The following is a 27,439-nucleotide window of genomic DNA, read 5'->3' as shown; positions in this document are numbered from 1 at the left end:
TCAATAAAACACCTGCCCCCACCTCGCTTGCGGGGATTTACTCGGAGCTGTCAGCCACTTTCCATTGTGGTACTGGTCCTCGACTAGGGTGAGGAGGGCCATGCTGCAGAGAGGGAAGAAGCCTTTATTCAGCCAGGCACTCACCCCAAAGTTAGGGTTAGCCTCCTCTAACCCCTTGACATGCTCTGGTACTAGTTTCATCCTCGGCCCCTAATCTCATCTCAGAGAGGAGCCTGCCACCCTTAGAACCAATGGGCTAGGCTGCACCACTCCAGGCATGACTGGGAATGCCCTCCTCTGCCTTTCCTCCCAGTTCCAGGCCCTGCATCTTCCTGGGAGTGTCAGCCCACAGGACTCTTCTGTCCCCAGGGCCTATCCTGCTGTGACTCTCCTCCCCAACCTCCAATCCCTTAGGTATTAGCATCACAGGCAACCAGATCAATCCATGGGTCAAATGAGCGCATGGAAAAATGAGAGAAAAGCCTTTCTAGGGTTCTTCCTTAAGCTTTGTGCAATGTGCCCATTTAGTAGTGACCTAGAGACAATGACCACATACACCACTCCCCTCCTTTCCTTTGTTCACATAGAGCATACAGTATACATATAGCATAGCAATATCTCAATGGACTTATAGGTGTGTGTGTGTGTGTCCATATAACCACCACCTAGATCAAGAGTTAAAATATGCCCAGCCCCCCCAAAGGGTCCCTCGCGCCGGTTCCCAGTCAATATGCCCCCACACAAAGATAACCACTGTTCAAGCCTCGATCACCATACAGCAGTTTTACATGTTTTTGAACTTTATAGAAATAGAATTATTATGTACTCTTCTGTGTCTAGCTTTTCTTTATTCAACAGATTTTTGAAGTTTATCCATGTCACTGTGTGTAACAGGAGTTCATTCTCTTGTTACAGCTGTGTAGCACGGCATTGTGTGAATTTACCACAATGTATCCATTTAAAGGAGGTTTAGGTGGTTTTTAGATTTGGGGCTATTATGAATTGATCCTTCTATAAATATTCATGTGTATGTTTTTTCATCACATAACGCTCATTTCTGTCAGGTGTTGAATATAACCATAAAGGGGCTGAGCTTGTATTCTACTTGTAGGCTGGCAAAGCAGCCTGCCCCAGTTTCATAGATGCTGGTGGAAAACATGAGACTCTTGCGTCAGAGATGAAGGGCACTTTCTTAGCCACACAATAGCAACCGCTAGGGTATTTGCATTTTCATACCAGTTCCCTGAAACCCAATCCCCACAGGGTACTGCAGGGAGGGCGGACAGATGTCTGCACACACAGTAAGTTCCATTACAAAAGCTTAGGGAACCCCAATCTCTTCTAATGTACAGTAAGCATGCCTGCCCTTAACTCCAGAGGAAGATACGGTGTCTGTGTCCCAAGGCTATAAGCAAAACTCTCCTTTGCTCCTGAACAACACTATCTTTCTATTCAAGGCTGTTCACTACAAAAACATCCTTGAAAACATGTTCTGGAATAAAGGACACTCAGTGCCATGCTTGCAAGATGTGCAAAAATGCAAGAGATCAATGAAGAATTACTTCCCAACAAGCGTATGCCCAGGAGTGGAACTGCTGAGTCAAAGGGGCTGGTGTATACTTAGCTTCAGTTGCCTCAAAAACTTTCCCCAAGTTATTGCATCAATTTGCACTCCCATCAGCAGTGTATGAGAGTTTCAATTGCTCCACATCCCTGCCAACACTTGGTATTGTTGATCTGTTTCATGTAAGCCATCTTGACTTGGCCATACCTCTGTTTTTTCAGGGACCCTTCCACAAAGCAGGGCTGTTTACATGTTATTTACAAAGATGGTTCGAATCATCATGAATACCACTGCAATGGGCAGTGTAGACTGGAGGCTCTGGGGAGGCAGGAAGACACAAAGGGCAAACTTCCCTCAGGAAACATGATTTAAAGGTATAGAAAGGACGAGGTAGTTCCTAAGCAGGGGGAGCTGGTCTTAAGGGAAGGCACTGCCTACACAATGCTCTTCAGGCCCACCACCACGGCTGAGGGGGCCTCAAAGAGGAAAGAAGGATGTGCAGGTGGGGAAGGGGGGAGGACCAATGACCAGACCTGCTCAGAGGATTGCCTGACTTTCTAGCAGCACCACACTAGCCAAAATGCTGGTAAATGATGCTGACAATGAAGATGATGATGAAGGTGATGGTAATCACTTACAGAGTACCAGCTATGTTCCAGGCACTAAGCTAGGCTCTACAACCAGCATCCATTGGCCAGTGATGAGATGGAAATGGTCAGTAAAGCCTTTTGCCATGGCAAACATTGGTCTTGGGTGAGAATTGTCAGAGAGCTTTAAGGGAGATTTGGAAGGGCTTTGGTGTTTTTATGATTTCATCTAATTCCAGTATAAGCCAGAAATTATGCAGGGTGGATTGCCTTAGCCTACATCTCAATCAACTAGCTAGTCGACAATAAAGATAGTAGGAGTGAACATGACAATAATGGTAATAATATCTTCTTACTCTGGGTAGGTACCACAAATGTGCTTTGTATACCATTCAGTCCTCACTTCAACCCTATGACCTAGTATTATTCCCATCTTATAAAGAAACTGAAGCTTAGAGAGGTTAATTAATGAATCCAGTCTCACAGTTTTTAGTAGCAAAGCCAGGATTCATTTCCAAGTTTGTCTGATTTCAAATATGTTTTCCTTCAACTCTGTAGCACTATCTTTCCATCTACTCTTCGTCAAATGACACACTTCCTATTTTAAGGACAGGCTTATAGGAAGAACTAATTTGCTAAAGATGATTATGTGGGAATTTAGCCTGCTGTTGAAAGATGATCTTTTGTGTGAAATGACCTGGTCCTCTGCTCCAGATTTGGGCGTTTCTGGTATTAGCATATGGATGTGAGTTGATAACCATCCTGGATGGACTAGAGGCCGCATCCATGCCTGTGTGTAGACACAGGGTTTGCTGACAGTGAAGCCATTCCCAGTCTTAATCATCCAGGAAAGCAGCAAGTCCTCAGGTAGGAAACCAGAATCCTAACTGGGGCTCCTAGGTAGGCAGAGAACCCCTGCTTCTCTCACAGCCTTGTCATTAAGGAGGAGTACAGCGTGCAGGCATGAATTCGTCAGTGGTGGAAAATTTGGAGACTGGGAGCCAGGACGGACAGACTGGAAAGTCCTAGAGGACAGGCCTAATATTATATACAGTAAGCGAGGCCTGACCCTAAGCATGGGTCCACTCTGAAAGTCTAGTCAGAGTGAGTTCAGGAATGCTTCTGTTACATTTGACTCTGAATCTGCAAAGAAAGAGTTCAAAGATACACTGGGGATTGGGGACACACATGAGTAAACACCTCTCTGCATTGCCTCCCCAGGTCCCTACAGACACTAGAAGTTCCACGGTTTCAGCAATCACAGGCTGGGTACCAATGGCTACTCTAAGGGGAAGGGATGGGGAAGGTACAGAGCTCTGGCAGAGAGGGCTGAGTTTGCAGAGTTCCTCGTCATGATGTCTTAAAAACAAAAACAAAAACAAAAACAAAAACAAAAACAAAAACAGGGATGGCATATGGCCTTGGAGCAGCCTGGCTGCCAGAATGTCTCGGACCACCCAGGACACATGTCTGCCCCCTCACAGATTCTGAAGTTTGCTTTTGTGTGTGTAGCCATTTTTAGCCACCCGTGCACGCTCTCAGGTGATGGCACAGACTCCTACCACCCCATGAGCAGCCCTGTCCTCTGCACCCTGCACTTGCCCAGACTGGTTGAAGCAGTGCTCCCAGCATGCTAGGTGCATCCCCCTCATGTCACTCCCTCAGTCCTACAGTCATCCTATGGAGATGCTCACGGTAACGGGGCTCCAATTCATTTATTTTTCACCTTTGGACTGCTCACACCAACACCCGGTTTCACTTGCCAATTGCGGATATAAAAAACCTGACTACACAAAAAGTTGCTTTTAAGAAAAAGTCTTTCATCTACAAGACTCAGAAACTCATTAGCAGGCTCAAAATCTCGCAAATGAAAGGCAGAGCCAAGAATGAATGAAGATGGAGCAGCACTCCTCTGACTCTGTGGTTTGACCGCAGGCCCGCCCCTAACACTTGCAGGGCTCAAGCCAAAGTGCAAACGGAGGTCCACATACTTACAAGTCCAGATACTTACAAGTAAGAATCAAGGTAAGAGACTCTTCAAATATGTTCTACCGTCCCACTTTAATAATCATGCCTTTATAGTGATCTGCGTGGCCACAGCCCCCAGCCAATGACCTGCCTCACCTTCTTCTTAATGAGGCTTAATCCTGCACTGTGATAGGTCTAAGGCAAAGACAAGTGAAGCCCCACTGGCCACACATCCAAGGTCTGTGTATATCCCCCCAAAATAGTCACCCACTGGGCGCATCTCATGTCTAATGGTCCACCTTCTGGAAGTTGGATCCCAGGAATAGCTTAGCTTCAGGAAGTTGACTTAGAGCCATTGGGTAGGGAATTCCAGCATGCCAGATATCTGGAGCGTGGTCTACAAGGTCCAGTTCAGGGGCTCTGGGTATGCACAACCCACTAGTGCCTCGTCTCATGAGGAGGGGTCTAAATGGAAGAGGGCCAATAAGCTTTAGTTGGACCGAAGTTACTTCCTGGTGACTGCAAGCAGAAAATAAATAATCAGGAAGGATGGGTGCATTCAGCCTTTCGTTAGGCCAGCGGTGCTGCTGAGATGTGGGAGGGGAAAGTGGGTCTAGATCAGTCTAGCAGGCGGGCAGATTTCCTGGGTTGATCCAGCAGACTGTCCTTCCCAAACAACTTGTAAAAAGCAATCTGCTATTGATAAAAGGAAGGTCTGAGGCTTAGAGTATCTCCGTAAAGAGTAAGAGCAAACAAAGTACCTCTCTGACATGAAAAGTATGTTCTTCAAAGCTTTCATTTTGCTGAGCTGAGCACACTTTATTGCCCTCCTTCCAGTCAGAGCCCAGTACATACTCTATGTCCCAAGGCTGTTGGGTTCTGGGCCAGAAGCTGCCAGGAGACCTTCCTGATAAGCCCACAGCTGTGGACACACGGGGACACACACACATACACACACACACACACACACACACCCCACACATTTCTATCAGATCAGAGAATAGAAGGGAGAGACAGAGCCTCCAACTGAAAAAAAGAAACCAGCTTTTCTACGGCTATGGTCCAGAACAGGGTTCCATTTATAAACCATGCGTGCGTTCATTCACTCGAGCAACAAGAATTTATTGGGAGTCTACTAGATGCCACACATGGCAAAGTGCTGGATTTGCCCATCGCTGGACTACGCATGGGGGAAACTAAACACAGCCCCTTGCCCTCAATGACTTCCAACCGAGTTGAGGAGAGAAGGCCATGAGCTAGTGATTTTCAGTGTGAGCCGTAATAAATAGTAGATTATATAGGAAGGTCTTCACTGCTGCTTGAATTCACTGAGCAGGGAGAATGGTGGCATCTCAGGGCTGATTGGTCTCAAACAGACAGTACCAGTTGGGCCTGTGGTTGACCCACTTAAAGGATATAAAGGACAAGAACCAGCACGACCCTCACGTGTGAAGCTGGCCCTAAGACACCGATGAGCGTGACAAATATGTAGCAGGCATCTGTTGCATGTTGGGCGCTGTGTTAACATTGAGGACATGTGAACAGTAAGTCCCCACCCTGATGGCTCTCAAAAGGCAGGGAACTATTCAGACCTAAATCACCCAACCCTGGGCATCCAAGGGCCAGGATCTAGGAACTAGAGAAGGTCCCTGAGAGCTCAAGGACAGAGTCATATTTTTTTGCGTTCAAAATGTCACCCACATAGTCCTTCCCAGCCCCTCACAGAGGGAGACGATACTGTATTTACACGATGACCAGGTTGGTTAAGAGGCTTTTGAAGTCATAGCACTGGTGTCTGTGTAGACACCTGTAGGGACACCTCTCATTGCTCTTTGCCCTTGGACCTTGGTTTTACAGTTTTGTTCACCACAATTTTCACGTTCCTCTTTTCTAACTGGTGCATGGCATACCTATCCCAAGACCCAAGGCTTCTGTGCACTTGATAAACGATATCTCCTTGTTCAACTGAAACATAATGTGATCATCAGTCAAGAAACTGCATCTGCAGCGGTGTAACAGAGGCAAGAATCAGAATCGCTTAGAGACAGACGGTCCTTGACTCGGTGGCCAGATACAGGAACATTTAAGGAATAAGCTTCTAGGCCCATCCCTAAAGTGAAGAATCTCTCTGAAGCATTTAAACCAATCTTCATGGCTTGAAAACCACAAATTTCATCAAGGCGGGTCCATTTCTAGCATTTATTATTCTGATTAACTACTAATTTCACCAATGAAAACCTCTGTGAAATGTTAATTAGCAGCATCTGGTGTGGATCAGAAAAATGGATACTAATTGAGGCAGCTGGAGTCGTTATCTCTGGAGTGTGGCCTTCCTGATAAAACGTTGGATGATCCCCTCAAAGTGTGAATTCCTGATTAGGAACTGACAGGCCCTAGAGTGTAGGTTAAAAAGGTATACATTCATATCACAGTCCCAACTCTAAAGTATTTTAGAGAAAATTATAGACATTATCATGCTGTCCATAGGAAGATCCCATCCATCTGTGGACCAAGTATAACTAAGTCTGGGGGAAACAGAGCATGAGACACATTTGCTAATGAAGATGTCCCATCCCAGGTGACAAAAGCCCCACCTTTGTTTTCTATCTCAGCTGAAATTTTTTTAACTGTTTAGAAGGCATTCCAGAGTCATCCTGGGTTTTTTGTGCACATGTACAGTCATTCTAGGTTTTGAGAAAAAGAAGTGAAGAGCCAGGGTGTCCCAGGAAAATGCAACATGTGACACTCAGCCTTCAACCTTGACCGTCCTTCCTGGAAACTGAAAATTTTTACACACTACGGAGTGGGACCTGGAAGTAGTTGTAATTATTCCCTCTTCTTAGTAGACCTGATTCCAGACTTGGTTCAGGCCTAGATCTTATCCCCAAACTCTGATACCTGCCCAGAAATGTTACCCTCTCCCCATCTGCTCTTTGTCCCTGTGTGTGAAATGTACTTCTAGTGATACAGCGTTCCTGCCCCTTCACCAAGCACTGGAAACCCCGGTTAAGTCGTTCTCACAAATGAGGGCTCGAGCAAACTCAGAGCAAATGCCTGTCATTTGAAACTGGGTACAAACCCTCCTTCAGCTGAAACGCGATAGCAGGGCTTGCTGATCACAGAGAGCAGATGCTGGAGAAAGGGTCACACAATTTTCCAGGGGCAGGTTTCCTCTTTGGAGGCCAGGATTTGGAGGGATAGCCATTACCAACCAAGGAAGTGTGGCTGAACAAATTAAGGAAGGAGTTTTTTAAAATCAATTACACCCTCAGTGGAAATGGTCTCACTAATGCTTGGGGAAAGAATTATACCCAGTCCATAAACCTAACACTTCTAAACCCAATTTTGCACATTATTCTAAAGGTTAATTCAAAATCTCTCTTCCAAAGGGGAAGTTAAGTACAGCCAATGGGAGGAAGGCATTCGCTGACTAACTGAGGAGTTTATCAGTCTGTAAGAGTTCATTAGTTTTAATTAGTGTAATCACTAATGTTGCATTAACAGTTTAGTGAAGGAAAGTAATTACTCACACATCCACTGTATTTGATGGGAAGATTAGAATTCATTTTCCAAAATGATTAGCATTTTGCCAATTAAAAGAATCCTTTTCTCCCTGCCAAAAGCCCTGTGACCTCACTCACCCAAAGATCGTTTCAATGAAACATATTTTACATCAGAAAATGGAGCAGGATGAAGTGAAGAATTAAGGCGGTGTTTATTCTTAGAGCCTCTGTGGGGCACAGCCGGTGCACGGGCTCGCTGAGTTTATAATGTTATGCTCTATTTGCACAGTCCTATTCACTTCAGTCGCTTTAGATGATGCCCCCGCCTTTGTCTCCCCGCAGCAATTAAAAAATGAAAATCGGCTAGTGGAAGATAAGGCCAAAAGGAAGCAACAGAGAGTCCAAGCGGAATGGCCATTGCTAAGGTCCTCTGGTTGGACAAGTGTGGGGACTTGCCACTGGCCCCACCCTGAGCCCACAGGAGGGCTCTGAGGCATGAAGCTGTGTCTCTCGGGCCCCCTAATGCCTTCCCCTGGCCACTGGTACCATCTTGGTGCCTCCGAGTGCCCTCCAGTACTATGGCCGCCTCTGCTCCGTCTCTACCAGCCTCCATCCACCCAGCCACATGGGACTTGTCATCTCTGCTATTTGCCCCATCTGCAAACCTTTGACTTCTTTTGTTAGAGCATCCACTCCTCACACCTTGCCCAGTGTAGATGTCGCTTCACCCTGACTAGAACAGCGACCTCTCCTACTTTGCACTCAGAGCCTCCCCGCCGCCGCATCCTGCAGTTTTGCATTCTATATTATACAAACTCATAGTAGCTACTGAGGCAAGAACAGGAGTCTTACTCTGTTGGGGATTCTCAGCCCCTTGCTCATCTGAGGGGCTGCACACATTTTTGTCAAATGGCTAAATGAATTGTAGTCATGCATCCGTCTCCCTGCCTCTATCAGCCTAGTCAAATTTCAGCCCAGGAGGCCCAGCCTGGTCAGATCAGTAAATATCACAGAGGAGGGAACGGAGACATTTGCATACAGGTGGGCATTCCCCCTTCACCTGTGCATCTTACCAACAACATTGTCAAAGGGAGCCGGTCCTTGTTGAGTGCATCTCTGGGCTCCCTTCTGGTGGGTCTCTGATTGGGTTTGGCCAATGGGAGGCACTGGCAGGAGTTTGGAGGGAGGGAAGAAAGGGAAGCCAAGGTATTTCTTCTCCACCCCATCCCTACTCTGATTTCATGTGTCTGATATTAGCTGCACAGAGTAGGATGCAGAAAATGGAAAATGGATCTGGAGAAGGGCTTGTGGAGAATAACAAGCCCAGAGACCATTTCTGAGATGGGAATTTCCAATGCTCTGTTGTCATGAGTCTATGTTGTGACAGGAGGCCAAGTGTGATGTCAGGATCTCCGGGCCCTTATGGTGGCCTGCGCTCAGCCCAGAGTGCTGCCCAAGCACAAAGGTCAGCAGACCAGGATAGACAGAGGCAGGCATGGACTGAGGCAGCAGGCCACCAGAGTAATCACCCAAATCCACATCTAAAGGGAAATGCCATCTTGATGTAGTACTTGATGTCGTTATTAAAGGTGTCTCACAGGCATTATTTCATTTGATCCCCAAATAACCCGTGGAGAGAAATACTTTGTTGATAGGGAAACTGACTTAATCAGGCCTGCTGGATAAACAGCAAAATAAACCAGAGTCTGCTGCCAGCCAGCCTGTGATCTGTGTCACCTTTCACTGATCTGGGCTCTATTCCCAGCTGCTCCCCTATGAGCCCTGAGACTTTGGGCAAGTAACTCAACCTCTCTGTGTTTCTTCATCTGTAAGACAAGCATTTATGTTTCTCTAGTGATTGTCATAAAGACAAAATGAGAGAGAGGACCTTCTCAGAGGCTGGGAGAGGGGACAGAGCTTGGAGCTTTCCCTGAGAGGCTGAGACTAGGCCGCCTTGAGCTTAGCAGACAAGGCCGACATGCTGCCAGTCCTGAGTCTGCTGGAAGGACCTGGGGTGGGGGGGGGGGGGGGGGGGGGCCTGGCACCTGGCTGACAGAGTGTGTGAGCCCTGGGCTTTTGTACAACCCCAAGGGATGGGAGGAACTCCCCCTCGCCCACTGACTAAATGGTACATGCCACCAGCAGGCAGGTAGGAACTAAGCCAGATTTAATTTTATTTTTTTTTAAAGGGGGTATTTAAAAAAAAGGGGGGGGGGTATTGATCTTTTCTGTGAAACATTAAATGAAACAATGACACAAAAAAATACCAACTTCCACAGTGCCCAATTCTTAGTAGGGGCTACACACTAGTTAGTTCCCTTTGTATATTTAACACTAAAGGATAAGTCAGACTCCTCACTAGCAGGATTCTGGAACACAGCCTATTCCTTCATGGGCCGGGTAGGCGTGCAGGATGGGTGACAGCAGGCTTCCCATTAGCTTCTGTCCAGGAACAGGGCGAGAAATACTGAAAGGGCCTCTGGAGCTCCCAGTCCAGGTCTGCTACATTCCCCGGGGCAGAGCTCAGAAACCAGCAGCTGGAGCTGACCACTCCTGGAGCACAGCGAGTTTGACCCCCACTTGCCTCCAGGTCACCTCAGCCACACGGTGACCACCTGGTACACCATGTGGGTGTGTGTCTGCAGTGGACGCGGTGCCCCGGATGCCCTACAGAGTTGGAAGCTAGCCTGGCCTCCACCATTAGCCATCCTCAGGGCCCAGGCAGCTCGAAACTCTGGCAGCCCCCATGGCCAGAGTGCAAGGCAGACCTTCGCCCTCACCCTCTACACGCTGGGGATAGAAGGAAATGAGGGGAAGAGGCAAGGGCCCAAAGGCACCTGTCATCTTTCTGAAAGGGCTTGGAGAGCTAGGGCCGAAGGGACATGGTGCTGGATGCAGGGATAACTGCAGGGAGGGGAAGGGGGAGCAGAGCTGCTGTGTGCAGAGTCAGGAGGCATGCAAATGGACTCCAGTCTTTCACTTACGAGCCTGGGGACCTTGGGCACGTTACTACAGGAGCCTGTTTCTTCAGCTGAAACATACAAATCGGAGTCCCCGGGTCACAGGGAGGACCCTTGCAAATATCAGTTAATGATATGCACGCTAATGTCTGTGCCTCTCACAGCCAGAAACGCGGTTTATTTTGCTCACAGCTGTACCCCTAGCACCCTTTGGTCTGGCCACAGAAGGTATTCAATAAATGTCTACTGATTCCTGATCAGAAGGGGCCATCTCAGCTCCTGGTGTTTTTGAGGGCATCTGAGGACACACTGCCGTGAGGAGCTGAAGGTCGGGAGAGCCTGAGGGTGGAGGGCTCCTCGTGTGGAGCCCCCCGCAAGCTGCTCTGTAGCAGTGAGCCTGGCAAAGGGCAGAAATGTGCCTGGGGAGGTGAAGCCTCAGGCATCAGAGTGAGGCTCCCTCCCTGGGAATGCTGGCCCAACTGGCCCTCATCAGCTCTGCACCCCACCTGAGGACCCAGGAGAAGGGCACCCGAGACAACACAACCCCTGGCCACACAGGAAGAACAAGCAGGCACTTACTGAAATTTCATTCTGAAAATAATAGCAATGATAAGAAGGGGAGGCAGAAATTCCATTGACCTCCCAATGCCTGCACAAAAATATTAACAGGATCAAAAAAGAAAAAATTTTTTTGTCTTTTTTTGTTCTTTATGACTAGTGACCATCGTAATGCATGTTGAGGGGGGGAATTGCCTATTTGATTCAGTATCTTATTAAAGAATCAGCAAGACATAAATATTATATTTTCTTGGACTGAATTTTCAGAATCTCAACCACCCAAGGCATCTACCTCAATTTTTTAGGTTTTTTTTTTTTTTTAATGTACTATTAGGATTTGGAAAATCTTTTTTTTTTTTTTTTCAGGAGGAATCTTTTACAGGAGCTTCTATTTTTAATTGGAAAAATTGGAAAAATTTCTGTACTAAAACGAAATGTCATGGAGAAGACTTAATAATGTCTCAACATCTGAATTTGGCAAAACACTCAAAACAACTAATTGTGTCCCATAAAAGTATTTGCCAAATCAGATAATCACAAGTGTTGACAAGGATGTAGAAAACTGGAATCCTCTTATGCAGCTGATGAGAATATAAAATGGTGCTGCCACTTTGGGAAACAGTCTGGCAGTCCCCTCATTTTTTAAGAAATAAAGCTTTCTCTGAACACCGGGTTGGCTCAGTCGGTTAAGCATCAGACTCTTAATCTCGGTTCAGGTCATGACTTCAGGGTCGTGAGATTGAGCCCTGGAGTCGGGCTCCACATTCAGCATGGAGTCTGCTTGAGATTCTCTCTCTCCCTCTGCGCTTCACCCCTCCCTTCAAGAAAGAAAGAAAGAGAGAGAGAGAAAGAGAGAGAGAGAGAAAGGGAGGGAGGGAGGAAGGAAGGAAGAAAAGTGGGGAGGGCGGGAGGGAAACCAAGCTTTCTCTACCTGCGCTGGGGAGTCTGCCTATAACACCTGGCATACCTGGGGAGTCTCAGCGAAGCTGAGAGACTGGCCTCAGCCACTAACCCTCTGCTCTTTCTCCCCCAGTATGTGTCCAGCCGCCGCGCCATCACTCAGAGCACGCCGGAGCAAGGCAACTTCCCCCCTCACCACCTCACTCACCACCACCGCCATCACCGCCCCCACCACCACCTCCGCCACCACACTCGCCCACACCACCTCCACCACCAGGAGGCGGGGCTGCACGCCGCCCAGGTGACGCCCTGCATGTGCCCCCTGTTCTCCTGCCAGTGGGAAGGCCACCTGGAGGTGGTGGTGTCCCACCTGCGGCAGATGCACAGGGTCGACATCCTTCAGGGAGCTGAGATCGTCTTCCTGGCCACGGACATGCACCTCCCCGCACCAGCCGACTGGATCATCCTGCACTCCTGCCTGGGCCACCACTTTCTGCTGGTGCTTAGGAAACAGGAGAGGCATGAAGGGCACCCCCAGTTCTTTGCCACCATGATGCTGATCGGGACCCCCACCCAGGCCGACTGCTTCACCTATCGCCTGGAGCTCAACAGAAACCATCGGCGGCTCAAATGGGAGGCCACCCCCCGGTCTGTTCTCGAGTGCGTGGACTCAGTCATCACCGACGGGGACTGCCTGGTCCTCAACACCTCACTGGCCCAGCTCTTCTCCGACAATGGCAGCCTGGCCATCGGGATCGCCATCACTGCTACGGAGGGCTGCTCCTCGGAAGCTGAGCTGTGAAGCCAGAGGCCACTGGACATTCAAGGCACAGCCACCCTGCCCCCAGACGCTCTGCCTGTGTCCCTGGGACCTCCGAATGCCAGGCCCCCAGGCTTCTTTTTATTCTTCTCCCTCCTTCCCTCCTTCCTTCCTTTCTTTTTTTGTCTCAGGTACTTTGTGGTATTTAGTATTTGTCTGCCATGGGCATTACAGTAGGTAAACAGCCTGTGACTCAAGATCTTGGTGTGATGCTTGTCCTGATTTGTCGGTATAGCTTTATAGAGCATTTGTAATCCAATTCAGTCAGAATGGTGATTTCCTACACCTCTAGTGCCCTTCTCCACTGCTTCCCACATGAGCAAAAGCTACCAAGACCGCAACGTGGACTGTTAGGGTGGAAAAGAGATTTAGTGTCCAAATTATTTCTCCCTTCTCTCTTCAGTCTATTTCAGACTGAGCTAACTCTGAAATGTGTGAGGACAGCAGGTTGGGGAAGGGGGCCCTGCCAGCTCAGAGTTATAGTTCAGACCAACCGGACACAACTCTGACCTTAGGGTCAGAGCTACGCTGCCTGGACATGAGGAGATGGGGTCTCCTCCAGCTCAGAGTTATAGTTCAGACCAACCGGACACAACTCTGACCTTAGGGTCAGAGCTACGCTGCCTGGACATGAGGAGATGGGGTCTCCTCTGAAGGCCAGGGCACGGGGCTGGAACTGACATCACGCCATGAGGCCACCAGGGTGACCCTGCGGCTGAGGGGGTGGGCAGGTGCTGAACCCTCTGTTGGCGGGCTGCTGTGAGCTTGCCGTCAGCCTGGGCTGTCCTTTCCTGCTCTGGAGTCAAAGTCCTCATGTTTATGGTGCTCTCTTGAAAACCTCTTTGCCCTCTGTTGAGCAAGTAGGAGAAAAGAACAGGCAAAATGCAGGAGAAGAGAAGCTGCTGAGAAAAAAGATAAAATTAATCTCCCACCTCTGGGAGGGCGTTCTCTCCTCAGAGAGTTTTATTATCAGATTGTAAAATCCATCAATCCTTTCACCGGGGCGGAACTCTTTTCTATCATGCGAAGAACCCACTTTACTCTTGATATTCTGTAAACCAGAACCACGACTCAGCATCAAACACAAGGAATTGGGAGGGTATGCCCAGGACCTCTGACCTCCGGAGGTCAGAGGTGTCTCATATACCTGGGGCAGGGGAGAGGGGGTCCTCTTTCTTTTTCTTACTATCTAAATGTTCCAAGGGCCTCCATTCAGCTCACAAACATTGTCACTGGTCAACTGTTATCAGCTCCCTGTTGCAGTGTGAATGAAAGGGTGACAAAAATCCATCTTGCTTCTACATAGACTGCTTTCTCATATTTGCTTGTCAGAACAATTCAACACCTTCTTGTAGAAGTCTCTCTTGTGTATTTGAAGAAAGTAAGCATGTTTAATCGACTTTGTCTCTTCTGTTCAAAGGTGAACACCTTTCAGCCTTCCCAGTAGACCCTCTTCTCCCTCCTGTTTGATGTTTCTGTCCTTTCCTTGGCTACTCTCTGGTCACTATAAAGCATGGCACCCAAACCCCACACAACACTCATTAGAATTGAGTAAGCCTTCCACCACCCAGATGTTGCTTTCTGCCCTGTTCCCTCACCCTGGCCATCTTGGCTGCATCTGGGCAGGCCTCCGAGTACTTAGTTTCAGGCAACTTGCCCTGGCTGGCCATCAGCAGTCTTTTGCCCACCAAAAATAATCAATCCTGAAACACAACACCCTTCCCCCTCCAAATTAGATAACCCTCCAGTCACCTGTGCTGCCAATCCACACCCCAAGCACCAGAAGGGTGTCAGTCAGTAGAAGATTTCATAATGCAGCCCCCTCCAGTCACACAGCAATCACTGAGACCCTGGGGCCAACCTTTGGTTAGGTTAGGGTCCTGAGGGGGCCAGTAAACATCATATCACTGACTGAGGCGAGCATCAGGTCACGTCCCAGGGAAAGGGTTGTAACCTGCTGACTCTGTCAGAACATCCCACCAGGGCAGCAGCTCTGGCCTCACAGCCAGCCCAGAGCAAGCTGATGCTGTTTGCCCAGCCCTGGGACAGACTGCCTCACTTGGTTCCTTCCTTTATCTCCAGGCCCTTCTCCAAAACCTCAGATCTCCTTGCCTGTAAGTTTGATACTTCGAGAAGCCGCAGTTCCTCCCCTGGTTTCTGATACTCAACTACTCTGAAAAATTTCTGTAGCATCACAGGTGCCCCAGATAAACCGACAGACAAAACCTCAACAAGAATAAAATTACAGTCCACAGGGGCCTTAGGATTCCTGCAAACATCACCTCTGCCTTCTGGTTGTGCTGTTACCTGAGCCAAACTGGGAATAGCCTCAGGTAATTTTTGCACACAAGACTGTATTATGAATGGGTGACCCCAGTGAGGAACTTGTGTTTTTGGTAATTAGGCGTGTTTAGAATAAAGAGTAGAAATGTTCTCTTTTCATCCACCTATGGTGCTCCCAAGAAGGCCTTCCTCTCCATCGCCACATGTGAGGAATTGAAGAAAAAAGAGCAAACCAAAAACAATGAATAGAGAAGAGAAAAGAGCACCAACAGAGTGTGTTGTAGTGACATTTATAGTCAAAAAGCGCTCCCGCATTCCAGTCTCGGTTAATCCTTATGGACAGCCTCAATATACTAGAAAAAATAGAGACTCTGAGACAAGAAATGACCTTCCCAAGTTCGCACATCAAGTGGTTAGGACCATACCTAGAACCCGGCCAATTGACCACAAATTTGGTGTCCTTGAAAAAGGAAAACTGACCCCAAATATTCCACAGTGGTCCCACCTCATCAGTGGTCTACGGTCCTGAGGGTCAACCAGGTCTTTGTTCTGGGATACCTGAGGGATCAGGAAGAGAGAGAGACTGGAGCACATTTGCTTTTAGAGGCAGCTCAGCTTGAAGAACTGGTCAACCTGGAAGCAGGAAGCGGGGTGGGGGAAGTGTGAACTGGCTGTGGAGTCTTCTGTGCCCTCGGGCTCACCACCCACCCACTCCAGGATCCTCATTCTTAGATTTCCTGGAGTCTGGAGTCTGTCCGGTGAAGAGCCCTGGGATCCCAGGACCTTATTCACACCCAGGTGCTGACTTAATGACTCAGCTTCTAAGGGGTATCTGCATTTTAAAAGTAGGCCTAGGGAGAAAGCCACACTTAGAGCAAGAAATGAGTCACCAGTACTTAAACTCATCGTGAGAATGATTTTTTCAGGAGGTGTGGACATTCCTCCCTGGGGGCTGTGTCTACATAAACAATCGAGCTGAAATGGAGGTCAGCCCATACAAAGAAGATTGTCTTTAACAGTCTTTGCATGAACCTGCATCTGAAATAGATCCCATCACTACCCGTGGCTACTTTGGCCATTTTAGAAATGGGCCAGGTTAATAATAGTAACAGTACTCATGGAGACCATTTATTGAAGGTTTACTGTGTGACATAGTAAGTTGAACACTTTGAATATATTATTCTCATTTCATCCCCATAACAACCTTATGAAACAGGTACTATTATGTACCGGTGAGAAATTTAAGCCAAAAGAGTTTGGACCTTGTTTAAGGTCACACAGCCAGCAAATAGTAGAGTTGGGTCTGGAACCCACACGTCTAACTCCGAACTCTGGGCTTTTGACCAATATCAACTCGCGCTATTTCTATGAATTTGTGGACCCAAGGCTCAGAAAGTCTGACTGGCATTGAGGCCTTTTAGGACTAACTGTGTGTCCTTTCATTTCTCCTTTTTCCCCGCTCTCTCCCAGCCCAAGATAGGCTGGTGAGCTAGAGCTGGTTTGTATACCAGTTGTTACATGTTTTAGGAATTCTGCAAGCTAAGCACAGCCATGACTAAAAATTGAATTATATAAATGTACAATTAGTTATATTAAAAACAAAGGTAACAACTATTCAAAACTCCTCCCTTCCTAATTGGTTCACTACTCCTTTATTTTCCGTGCTCTTGAGATTACTTACTTCTACCATAATTGTATGGTGAACAGACCACACATGATGTGCTACCAACTCCATATTGAGTGATGTCACAGCAATAGCTTAAAATTGGCTGGGGTGGTAGTGTTTATGCCGCTGGAAATTGGCAAATGTGATAAGCCAGGGATTTTCCCCCTTGGAGAACTAGCTGTTAAACGTTTACCAAGACATCTCTTTTGCACACAGCAGTGTGGAGGAGAGAAGACCCTGGAAGGAGAAGGAAAATTCTGTTGGCCACACTGACAGGGACACAGATTATGGTCACGCGAGCAGAATAGCAAATTACGGGGAAAACACAATCTGTCCTGTAGAAAGGAGTCTGGGGCTTCTAAGCATCTTCAAGGGCATTCCCTGCCCTACCCCAAACCCTGCTCGATTGCTGTTAGTGCAGGAAGTTCCACCTGATGACTTTCATGGAAAAGTCACAGCTCCATAAAACCAGCCTATTGGCCATACCAATCCAAAAAGCAAAATCGAGCTCTACAGGACTGGACGATCCTGTTACTTGTTCTTACAGGTCATCTTTATCTCTACATGTAGACCAAAACCTCATCTAAAGAAATATTTTACTTTGGAAAACAGGAAAAAGAAAGAAATATTTTACTTTGAAATTAGTGATTGGAAATATCCCACATCTGAGAAGGGCACAGTGAGCAGCGGTTTCAAGCATCACATAAAATCTGTTACTCCCGAAGCAGGACCCTTACACAGCACAAAGCTGAGGGACAGAAAAGGCAATGAGTCAAAGGACGTCACGTAAAGAACAGAGCCCAGCACCTTACTTTCCTACTCCAGCTACTTTACTCCATTGCAACCCAACAAACGATCCCGTTCACAGTCTATGGCCTATTCTCACTGATACTCTTCCTAAATGAGGGGCATGGTTCCCGCTAGGGTAAAAGTCACAGGAAACTCCAGGCTGTGTTTGAAAGCAGGCAGAATCTCAAGGTCAACAGCGGATCAGTTACTTTGATCCCAGTGGTTTCAATGTGAGGGATGGAAGGAGTGAAGCTTGCTGACGCTTCCCCTTAAATCCAATTTCTGGTAGAAGGGGAAGGGACTGTGGACTGGACATCACAAAACTATGCTTTGATTCAAAGTTCAGCTACAAATAGCATCAAAAGTAGAGTCTCCCAGTAAATTGTTAGACCTTCAGATGATTCGTTCTGAAAATACCCTTCAAGAACTAGTGAGTTCTCTGTTGTGTTAACCTGGAGAATGGCCAGCCAAGAAAAACCTCACCAAAAAGAGATCCAAGAGATCTGTCGTAGATAAGCATTGATCCTTTTCCCCCAATTCAGGCTATCACATGGGTTACCTACATGAGTTAGAGTTTGTCTTTTCCAGTATTGTATGAAGATATTTTACCTTGACTACTGTAAACAGTCCCCTCTTTTTTTAACCTTTTTTTGGGGGGGGTATTGACATAAGAAAAAGAAAGGAAATTGAGAATCATTTTATTTACCCTGAATTATTGATGTATATATACTTTTCTAGGCTTTCTTATGATGTTAAAGACAGCAAGAAGTAAACTTAGAAGGCTACTTTACCTCTATCCTGTCTCCCATGAAGAGTGTCATTAAAGTGCATTTGATACTGTTTTCCTGAATCCTTTGGAGTTGTTTTTTCTTGGCAGTGGTTTTTTTTTTCTTTTTTTCTTCCCTCCCCACAGGCTACTGTGCAACATGCAGGAACAGAAATGAAATGCTACAAGGGAAAGCAATTATCAGAAATTCGCCAGCTGCCATATTTGACTTATGTTTCATTATCTTCCTCCCCTTTTCATTTTTGCCTCTATTTTAAAGTCATAATTGGATGTAAGGAAGAAAGTGCTACTAGAGGTGAATAAAAGCCTTGGCAACTCATTTGCCCGCAACACTAGCTCAGCGTTTGGTGCAGCCCCAAGGGGACCAAAGCCGCTTGCACTGGACTGTAAAGAAACAGGCGTTTGCTCCCCTTCCCTTCCTCCCTGTGCCCCTATCTCAGCTCTCCCCTCCTTCTGCCTGACAATGGTGTCCCTGAAATTTACTTCTGGGCCTATCAGATCAGTTGTCAAGGGAGCCTTCATGGTTTAATTCTTTAATTTCAGGCCACTGTTAGTTACTCGCAAGATCAGGATTGAGCAAGAGTACTAATCCTATTGCCTGTCAATTCATGTTAACCTCTATCTTCTTCCTGCCTCCTTATTCCCAGAACCTGTTCCATGCTCTCACAAAGGCTTACAGACACTGCCTTGTGTTGATCTGAGTGAGCACACTGACCACATGGTCAGCGTGAATATTCATGAGCCAGGTGACTTCTCAGGCCATGGCCTCTCTTGGGACAATTCTGCATCCCATGCTGTTCCAGATAGTTGCCCCTTCCCTCCAAAGACCTTCAAAGCTGTCCAGGAAGGTTGCTCAGTGCTAGAGTGAGACTCCACTGAAAGAAAGGAGAACTTATCTGCTTGAGATTCGACAGGGGAGGGAAGCCTGGCCCCGGGCGCACTCCGGGATCTGGGCTTTTCATTCCCAGACTTCAGCATGTTTAAGAAATATCAGGAGAATTTAATTTCTGGGCCCCAGAACCAGAGATTTCCAATTCAAGAGGTCCAGAGTGAGACCCAGGATTCTAATTTTTAACACTCCCTTCTCTGGGATTCTGCTAAGGGTCTGGCTGACCATTCAATTCTTAAATCCAGAGCTGAGCCCACTGGTGAGAAAAAGACACACAGAAAACCAAGGAGCCAATAAAGACACCTCAAGAAGAGAGCTGGTCCTTCTCTAAGAGCAAGGAAGGCAGGAAAGAGGTGACGGGGAAACGGCCAACACTTCATTCTGATGGAGAAGCAGTAACCACTTAAATGGAGATCAGAAAGGACATAAGAAGGGAATTTAGTAGGCGTTCCCTGTAACCAAGTAGTAGAGGGAACTATTCTTCCATCATTCAGGGACAGACGCTGAGGGCGGCGGGGACAGAGGAACGGGAGAAGTGTCTATGCAGGCAGGATGCCAGAGTTCATCAGCCATCCATGACCCGAGGCTGGGGCTGGCTGAGGGAGGCCAGCACAGGAAGATCCCCAGTACCGAGTGTCATCCAGTGACACCCCCCCCCCCCGCCCCCGCAGCCTGGCGCCCACTAAAGAACAGGAGCACAGAAGGGGCTCATCTGTAAATCCATGCCAGGCTGGAATGATAATTCATATTTAAATCTCTGCCCCCAGCACTGACAGGGAGCAAATCCCCAGGGAGGCATTTATTTATCCTGCAAATCTCCCCAGGATGCCTGAGCAGGGTCTCCATTTCAGGGCCCTCTGTGGGGAATGTGAATTATCAGGACACTTTCTGAGGCAGCTCAGAGCTAAGCTCCATGGAAGCCTTGCCTATGGGGTGAGAGAACAGGAAATCACTGAATTGCTTTCTTATTAGCCTGGAGGAAGACAAGATCTCCTCTGCACACCCTCTGCAAGGGGGCCAATGGGAAAAGCATCTATTAAGGATCCAAGTGGGGGGCGTGGATTACCACCCATCTGGGAGGCGACTACCTCGCCCATTCTCTCCTCCTCCTGGGCTCCAGTTTGACTTCAATACACAGGAGATAGACATTTTTTTATTTTTTAGGCTGGACCTGACACAGATAATTCTGGGAATCACAGATTTAAAAAAATAAAACAGGGAGGCCTGGCTGGCTCAGTCAGTCAAGTGTCTGCCTTCGGCTCAGGTCAGGATCCCAGGGTCCTGGGATCGAGCCCCACATCAGGCTCTCTGCTTAGCTTGGACCCTGCTTCTCCCTCTGCCTGCCACTCCCCCCTGCTCGTGATCTCTGTCTCTCTTTCTTTCTCTGACAAATCAATATATAAAATCTTTTTTAAAAAATCAAACAATCAAACAGGAAATCAAGCACCCCCAAAGCAGCAAAATGCTTCCAGATCATTCAAAAGGCAAGCCCAGCTGCCTCTCATGGTCTTGCTTTCGTCAAACAGTGACAGAAGGTCCAGGCTGCTGGGCAAAACTCAAGGAAACTCTCCTTAAAGCCTCGTGCTTTCCCTAAACATCCAGCTCTGCTTCTTCACCAACCCAGGAAAAGGTGCTCTATAGTTAAGGAGAATCAGAAAAACCCTTCTCACTGGGCAGGTTTAGAGTAGCGGCCAGGTGCTAAGAGGCTCAGTTGCAGAATGGACACTAGTGGGGAGACAGCAGAAAATAGGGCTGGGTCATAAAGTACAGGACGCCCAGTTAAATTTGAATTTCAGATATAAACAACAGCAACCAAAAAAATTCAGTATATCTTTTGCAATACTCACAATACGTAATATACACACTTATACTAAAAAGTATTCATTGTTATCTGAAATTCTAATTTAACTGGGTGTTCTGTATTTTTCTTTCCCAAATCAGGCAAACCTAAGAGGGAAAGAGCCCATAAAGTACATTCATTTTATTGTGAGTACAGGTTGCTATCCAGAGCAGACACTCAAGGAGGGAGGGTTCTCCCCCCTTGGTAACTTTGCCCCTAATGGGGGGAGCCAAGTGTGTGGCCAATTCTCTCTGGCCACAGGGCTGGCAGGCTGTTTTCCTTAGGCCTGGGCACCGCATCCACGGTGGGCTTGTTTTCCAGGTGGACACTGGTGGGGTGAAACCGGACTCTGCTTCTTAACAAGACCAGATGGCTTCAGATCCCCAAGTCTCAGGGATGCCTGGGCAGAGGGAAGCCATGGCAAGTTAGAAATAGTTCCAAGTCTTCGTGCTTCACTAAAAAGAGTGTTTCAGGACGGGATGTATAGGTGCCTTTAGCTTGAACAACAAAATACTGTCGAATGCCTACTATACATTGGGTTTGCTGGAAGATACGAAGGGAAGAGAAGATGTGGGCCTCGCCCTGGAGGAACTTCTCAGTGTACTTGAAAAGACAAAACAAAGGCACTTACACCCACATCAAACACCAGCCCAGGGGTCCTGCAGCTCCTAGGGAGCAGGGCAGGAGCCTCCGTGGGGCTGGTTTGCATGTATCCATAGATTCGGCCATAAGGAGGCCACGAACCCAAATGGGCTTAGACAGTTTATTATTTACAGCAATAAGAACATTTTGGTCCAGGTTCCCTGAGCCCCAGTTCTAACGGAATGATGAAATGAGGGCCAGGGATTGCCTGCACACAAAGTAGGGGCACATTATAAGAGAGAAACCCTGGATTAGGAGACTCTAATCTTATACGGGGTTGCCAGCAAACCTGCCCATTCTCCCTTCCGGAGAGAGATTCTTTTTATTAGCCTGGAATGTAAGTAAACCTCTCTGAAAAGGGAATATGTCCTTCTTTACTATCCAGGAATGTGAATAAATTTGCTCTAGAAGAAGTTACTCTTTCCATGCTTCTATTGACATTCCTGGAAAGAGTTCTGGAGCAAACTGGCTGTCCATGCCTCAACTTGTAAAAATTTGAGATATTCATGAACAATTGTCTGCCAACAGCAACACACAGCCTTATATAATGAAGAGTCAATAAGATGATTAAGACTTTACTGATGTGGTTTGAGGAGGAGCTTGATGGGAGCTAATATAACTAAAAATTCTTCAGGGAGGGGCGCCTAGGTGGCTCAGTTGGTTAAGCATCCAGCTCTTGGTTTCGGCTCAGGTCATGATCTTGAGCCCTGTGTCAGGCTCCATGGTCAGTAGCCTGAGATTCTCTCCTTTTCCCTCTGCCTCTCCCCTGACTCATGTGCACACTCTCTTTCTCTCTCACTTGCTCTCTCTCTAATAAATAAATAAAATCTTAAGGAAAAAAAAAAAAGACTGCTTCATGGAAAAAGAAGAACTTGAAATTGTTCCAGAAGAACTTATAGATAATATCCAAGACTACCAGCCCATTTTATCCACTAGAAAAAAGGTTGGCACACTCTTTATATAAAGAGCCAGACAATAAATATTCCAGGTTTTGCAGACTATACATTGCAGCTATTCAATTCTGTCATTCAAGAGTAGGCAGCCACAGAGAATACCTAAATAAATGAGAGTGGTTGTGTTCCAATAAAACTTTATTTACAAAAACATGCAGCAGAATGATTTTGTCCCATGGGCTATAGTTTGTCAACTTCTACACTAGAACACACAATTAACATTCAAACAGATGCAGTAGATGAACAGTTGTTAGAAATGGTGGAAGGGGCTCATTCAAGGGGAAGAGAGTTGGATAAAGTACTGGATAAGGAAAAGAGTAATAGAGGAAATACCCAGACTAGGTAACTCCTGGAGTTCTTTATCACTCTGAAATTCCATAATTGTGTAGGGATTTGGTAGAATAACTACAAATTATATCAAACTATATAGGCATTGTGAGCTTTCTCTCAAATGTAAGGATGAAGTTAGAGTGCTATTAGAATCTTTATGTATTCATCTCTAAGATTCTAAGAACTAGAAGACTCTAGAGGGCCTCAGGCAGACTTGCTCATATGATAGCTACTCGGTTCCCTGAAATAGGTGATGAAGGGGACTTTGAATCTGAGTCAGTGGCCTGTCCTTAACACTGGGATTAAGCTTCATCCTCACAATGAGGAGGAATACATTGATGGACAATTCTGCAAGTAACTTACCTGAGGCAGAAATCAGTCAAAATACAAAGGTTCTGTCTTGGCAAATCCAGTTCATCATAAGAGATAAAGACTTTGGAATATGATAGTATGTAGTACTGCTCAAATACCTTCTTTCCCAGTTTTTAAAGATGTACCAGGATTTGTTTTAATCACGTATGGTAAAATGACAGACATGGAGACAACTGCCTTTGAAAGAAAAATGTATTGCTTAAAATTCCCAAGAGTAGGGGGTACACCATGCCATGCAGGGCCATACAAGGTAGCCGCAGGGTTGATCAGGAGACAGGAATGATGGAAAAGCACGGGCAAAAGCTTTGAATGTGGATTTTTTTTTTAAAGATTTTATTTATTTATTCGACAGAGATAGAGACAGCCAGCGAGAGAGGGAACACAAGCAGGGGGAGTGGGAGAGGAAGAAGCAGGCTCATAGCGGAAGAGCTAGAATGCCGGGATCACGCCCTGAGCCGAAGGCAGACGCTTAACCGCTGTGCCACCCAGGCACCCCTGAACGTGGATTTTTTACAGGAAGGAATGGGTGTGGCAAAGTAAACAGCCAAGCACGTTTAGGATTGGGTAGTTTCAATCATTTCAGTGGGTTCTAGGCTACAAAGGTGATCTCTCAAATTTATCTGGTACTTGACACTGCGGTGATTTAGGGAAGGGGTATGGTGTCAGACTTGAAAAGCCTGATAAAAGAAGTAGGGTTGGGGTGTGGGTTCAGGGTTGGTTGGTTTGCACATCAAGGGCATGTTCATAGGCAAGTAGCTTGCTATCTCTAGGAATTAGCTGACTTTGGGAGGGGCCATCCCTCCCCAGGTACTCAAGACCTGAAGGTATCAAAGCATCCTAAACTGCAAAAAATAAAAATATGATTAATATGCCCAGCCCCTGGAAATTTTTTTCTAAGGGTCTGTACAGAAGAAAGTACATCCTAAAAGAGTAATAATCTCTTGGAGAAGGTCATGTGGGCCGAAAGAGTTGTAATCTTTGTAGAAAATTCTCCCTTCGCACTTGGGTGGCTCATGTACAGATTGTGGAGTGAGACCCAAGCTAAGGCAGTAGGAGCAACAGAGCTTAGTGACAGCCAACAGGCCTTCAAGAAGACAGCAATTCTAAGGCAAAGTTCTGCAGCCTATGTGAATGGTGTCCTTTGTAGTTGTGCAGGGTATAATCTGAACAGCTGTACACAGTAACCTTGACTGTGAACCACCCAGGACACACAGGGAAGGGGAGGGTATATCAGCCAAGTTGTAGACAGTAAAATCTAGTTAAGCTAGTTTAAGCAGGAAGTATATTAGGAAATTCACAGAAGGTTCAGAGAGTCACACAGTCAGAAACAGAGCCAGAGAAAACTCTCGGCTACAGCACAGAATTCTTCTAGCAGAAATACTACTGTTGTTGCCTTCTGCTGCTTGACACCTTGGTGCTAGGGACCAAACACTAGGCTCAGAAACTCTGTCACAGCTGCTCCAGAAGAGGGAAGAGCAGCAGAGCCCCAGAAGAGGGAAGAGCAGCAGAACGAGCCACTCCAAAATATGCCTGTAGGAGTTTAAGACATGCCACCCCAAAATATCACTTTGGAATACTGACATTTTGAGCTGTAGGTGCTTAAAAAACTGTAAATGCAGGGAGAGGCTTTCTCTGAACTCCCCTTATCTGCCTAAAGACAGGTCCTCCAAAAGGAACTCAGTTGTCATAAATGCCCTCCCCCAGAGTTTCATCAGTGGGGGAAGACTGACTCTTGGCATGGACAGGAGACTTCAAGTCAACACCACACTCAGACAAACTCTGTCACAAACTATCATAACTCTCTACTACTTTTCTTTAAAAAAAAAAAAAAAAGATTTATTTATTATTTTAGAAAGGGAGAGAGTGTGTGGGAGGGGCAAAGGGAGAGACAGTCTTAAGCAGATTCCAAGCTGAGTGTGGAACCTGACGCAGGGCTCAATCTCACAACCTTGAGATCATGACCTGAGCCAAAACCAAGTAACCGACTGTGCCACCCAGATGCCCCTAATCCCTACTTTTCTAAAGGCCCATTCATCTTTATGAAAAATCATTCAGTTTCCCTAAGAGGCCTAAATCCCTCCTTTCCTTTCCCTATTAAGATGGTATTTAACCCTGAATTCCAAAGTCACCTCTTCGGCTTACTCATTTTTCCTGAGTATCTCCCATATATATATGAGGTATACATATTAATAAACTCCTTTTCTCTTGTTCATCTTTTATTCCAAGGGTCTCATCTAAGAACTCAGAAGGGTAGAGGGAAAATGATTCCTCCTCCCCTGCAAGAGCCAGATGTCCCTTCTTCCATGCCTGCCTAAAGATCATATCCCTAAATTATATGAAGAGCCCTAAATGACAAGAAAACTACAAAGTATAGGTCTTAGCTTTCAGACTTAGCTTTGGCCAAGAAGGCAAACTGAAAGGGGACTGGCATCTGCACTAAGCGAGTCAACCGAAGCTGTCACGGTAAAGAATGACAATTTCAGGAACAAAACTGGTGAAAAGCAGCAGCTACCACTGAAACTGTCATCTGTGTTCTGGGCTGTTCCCATGCTGGTGGGGCCCAGGGAAAGAGGGGTTAATAATCTGCCCTGAGAAGCACCAAAACCCTTTAAGTAGACTGCATTTTGCCAACAGACCTATTCCTGAAACAATGAACGAAATCACAGTCTAAGTGCCACATATAATATTTATTACTGAAAGAATCCCATTGTGAATCCTTTCGCAAAGTGAATAACTGTGCTTCTATATTTCTTTCACGTGAAGCGAGATTTAATATATTGAGCTTTCTTAAATCAAGGTATACCATCCCCTTGGAGCCTTTAAAAGAACGGAACATCACAAATCTCATGAAAGGAGGCCATAAAAAGTCACAGTTTTGACATAACAGGCATGATGGAATTGCAGATGGAAACTGGCCAGCATCAATGCCATTGTCAGCTCCCTGCCTTCCAAATTAAGAGCTGGAACTCATCAGCTTGGACATGGAAGGAAAGCTCTGTGTGACTCTAATACCTGGCTGTGTCCACTCAGTAGCTCAAATCCTCGGAGTACCAACTCGCAAGTAGATCTTGGGCCCCACATCCGAATGTGTGCTATAAATACCAACGTGCTGGATGGCAGACACAGGTACTTAATGCTCTCATAAAAAGCAGCATGCAGACAGTAATTAATGCCTCGCCCTGTCCCCAATGTGCAAAGAAGAATTTCTACAGTGGCAGCAACTATGATTTCTGATTTCCTTTTAAAAATTTTTGCCCAGAGAGCTGGAGGCCAAAAGCAGCACATTATGAAAGATTTCTCTGCCAGCTCACTCAAACCTCAGCTCATAATGGAGATTGGTTCTCGTTAATAGATTCATGTACTCCTTCCCCAGTGCCTTGTCAAATAATAGCCCAGTCAAAGCAATAAGAGAGGAGTCCACACTCACACACAACTCACAAGTTCAACGGCGGGGAGGGGGCATGTTTATTACCCTGTCTCGAGCAGAATCAAATTATTTATGGACCATTTAGATGCAAATGTATCATTCATTTAGCAAACATGCTGCATATGCAGACAATTTAGCCAAACAATGGATCTATAAGGACATCCCCACTAATCTCGGAATATCAACTGTGCCTTTTCAAAGGGGATTTGGATTTTCTCTGAATTGATCAAACTTGACAAGTAATTTCTACCTAATGTTCAGGCTAGCCTCTTCTCTCTTCACCATCTGTAGGTGAGAAATCCTATTTTCTGCTAGTGACGAGGTAATGCAAAAGGCTACAGATGCAGGTTAAAGAAGAGGCGGAGATTTTGTGCCCACGACTATGTCGCCACAGAAAAGAAAACCATTTTGAAGGATCTATTTTGTTTGGTTGCTTTGAAATTACAGTTTCCATTTGGCACACGCCCCATCCCCCAACCCATTTATGCTTCCTGAGCTGTTGCCGGAGAGGGAGCTGGGAAGAAATCTAAGCCATCTTTGTACAAAGAGAATGTTCCCCGCACCTGCTCTTGGGGAAGAATGTCGCTGTCCCTGCCTGGGA

General features: G+C 46.5%; 1 protein-coding gene across 1 annotated transcript in view; it reads left to right on the top strand.

Annotated features, from left to right (window-relative positions):
• The window catches only part of SIAH3 (siah E3 ubiquitin protein ligase family member 3), a 64,187-nt gene extending 51,300 nt beyond the window's left edge, over positions 1 to 12,887 (top strand). Inside the window, exon 2 of the mRNA XM_026492865.4 lies at positions 12,174 to 12,887. Within this exon, the coding sequence (XP_026348650.3) occupies positions 12,174 to 12,842 (669 nt within the window). The 3' untranslated portion in view covers positions 12,843 to 12,887. The remainder of the gene's footprint in view (positions 1 to 12,173) is intronic.
• The last annotated feature ends 14,552 nt before the right edge of the window (positions 12,888 to 27,439 follow it).

Source organism: Ursus arctos, unplaced genomic scaffold (genome assembly GCF_023065955.2).
Source record: "Ursus arctos isolate Adak ecotype North America unplaced genomic scaffold, UrsArc2.0 scaffold_10, whole genome shotgun sequence".
In the NCBI taxonomy this organism is placed as follows: domain Eukaryota; kingdom Metazoa; phylum Chordata; class Mammalia; order Carnivora; family Ursidae; genus Ursus; species Ursus arctos.
The sequence above is the reverse complement of the archived record's forward strand: the minus strand, read 5'-3'. Positions and strand labels throughout refer to the sequence as shown.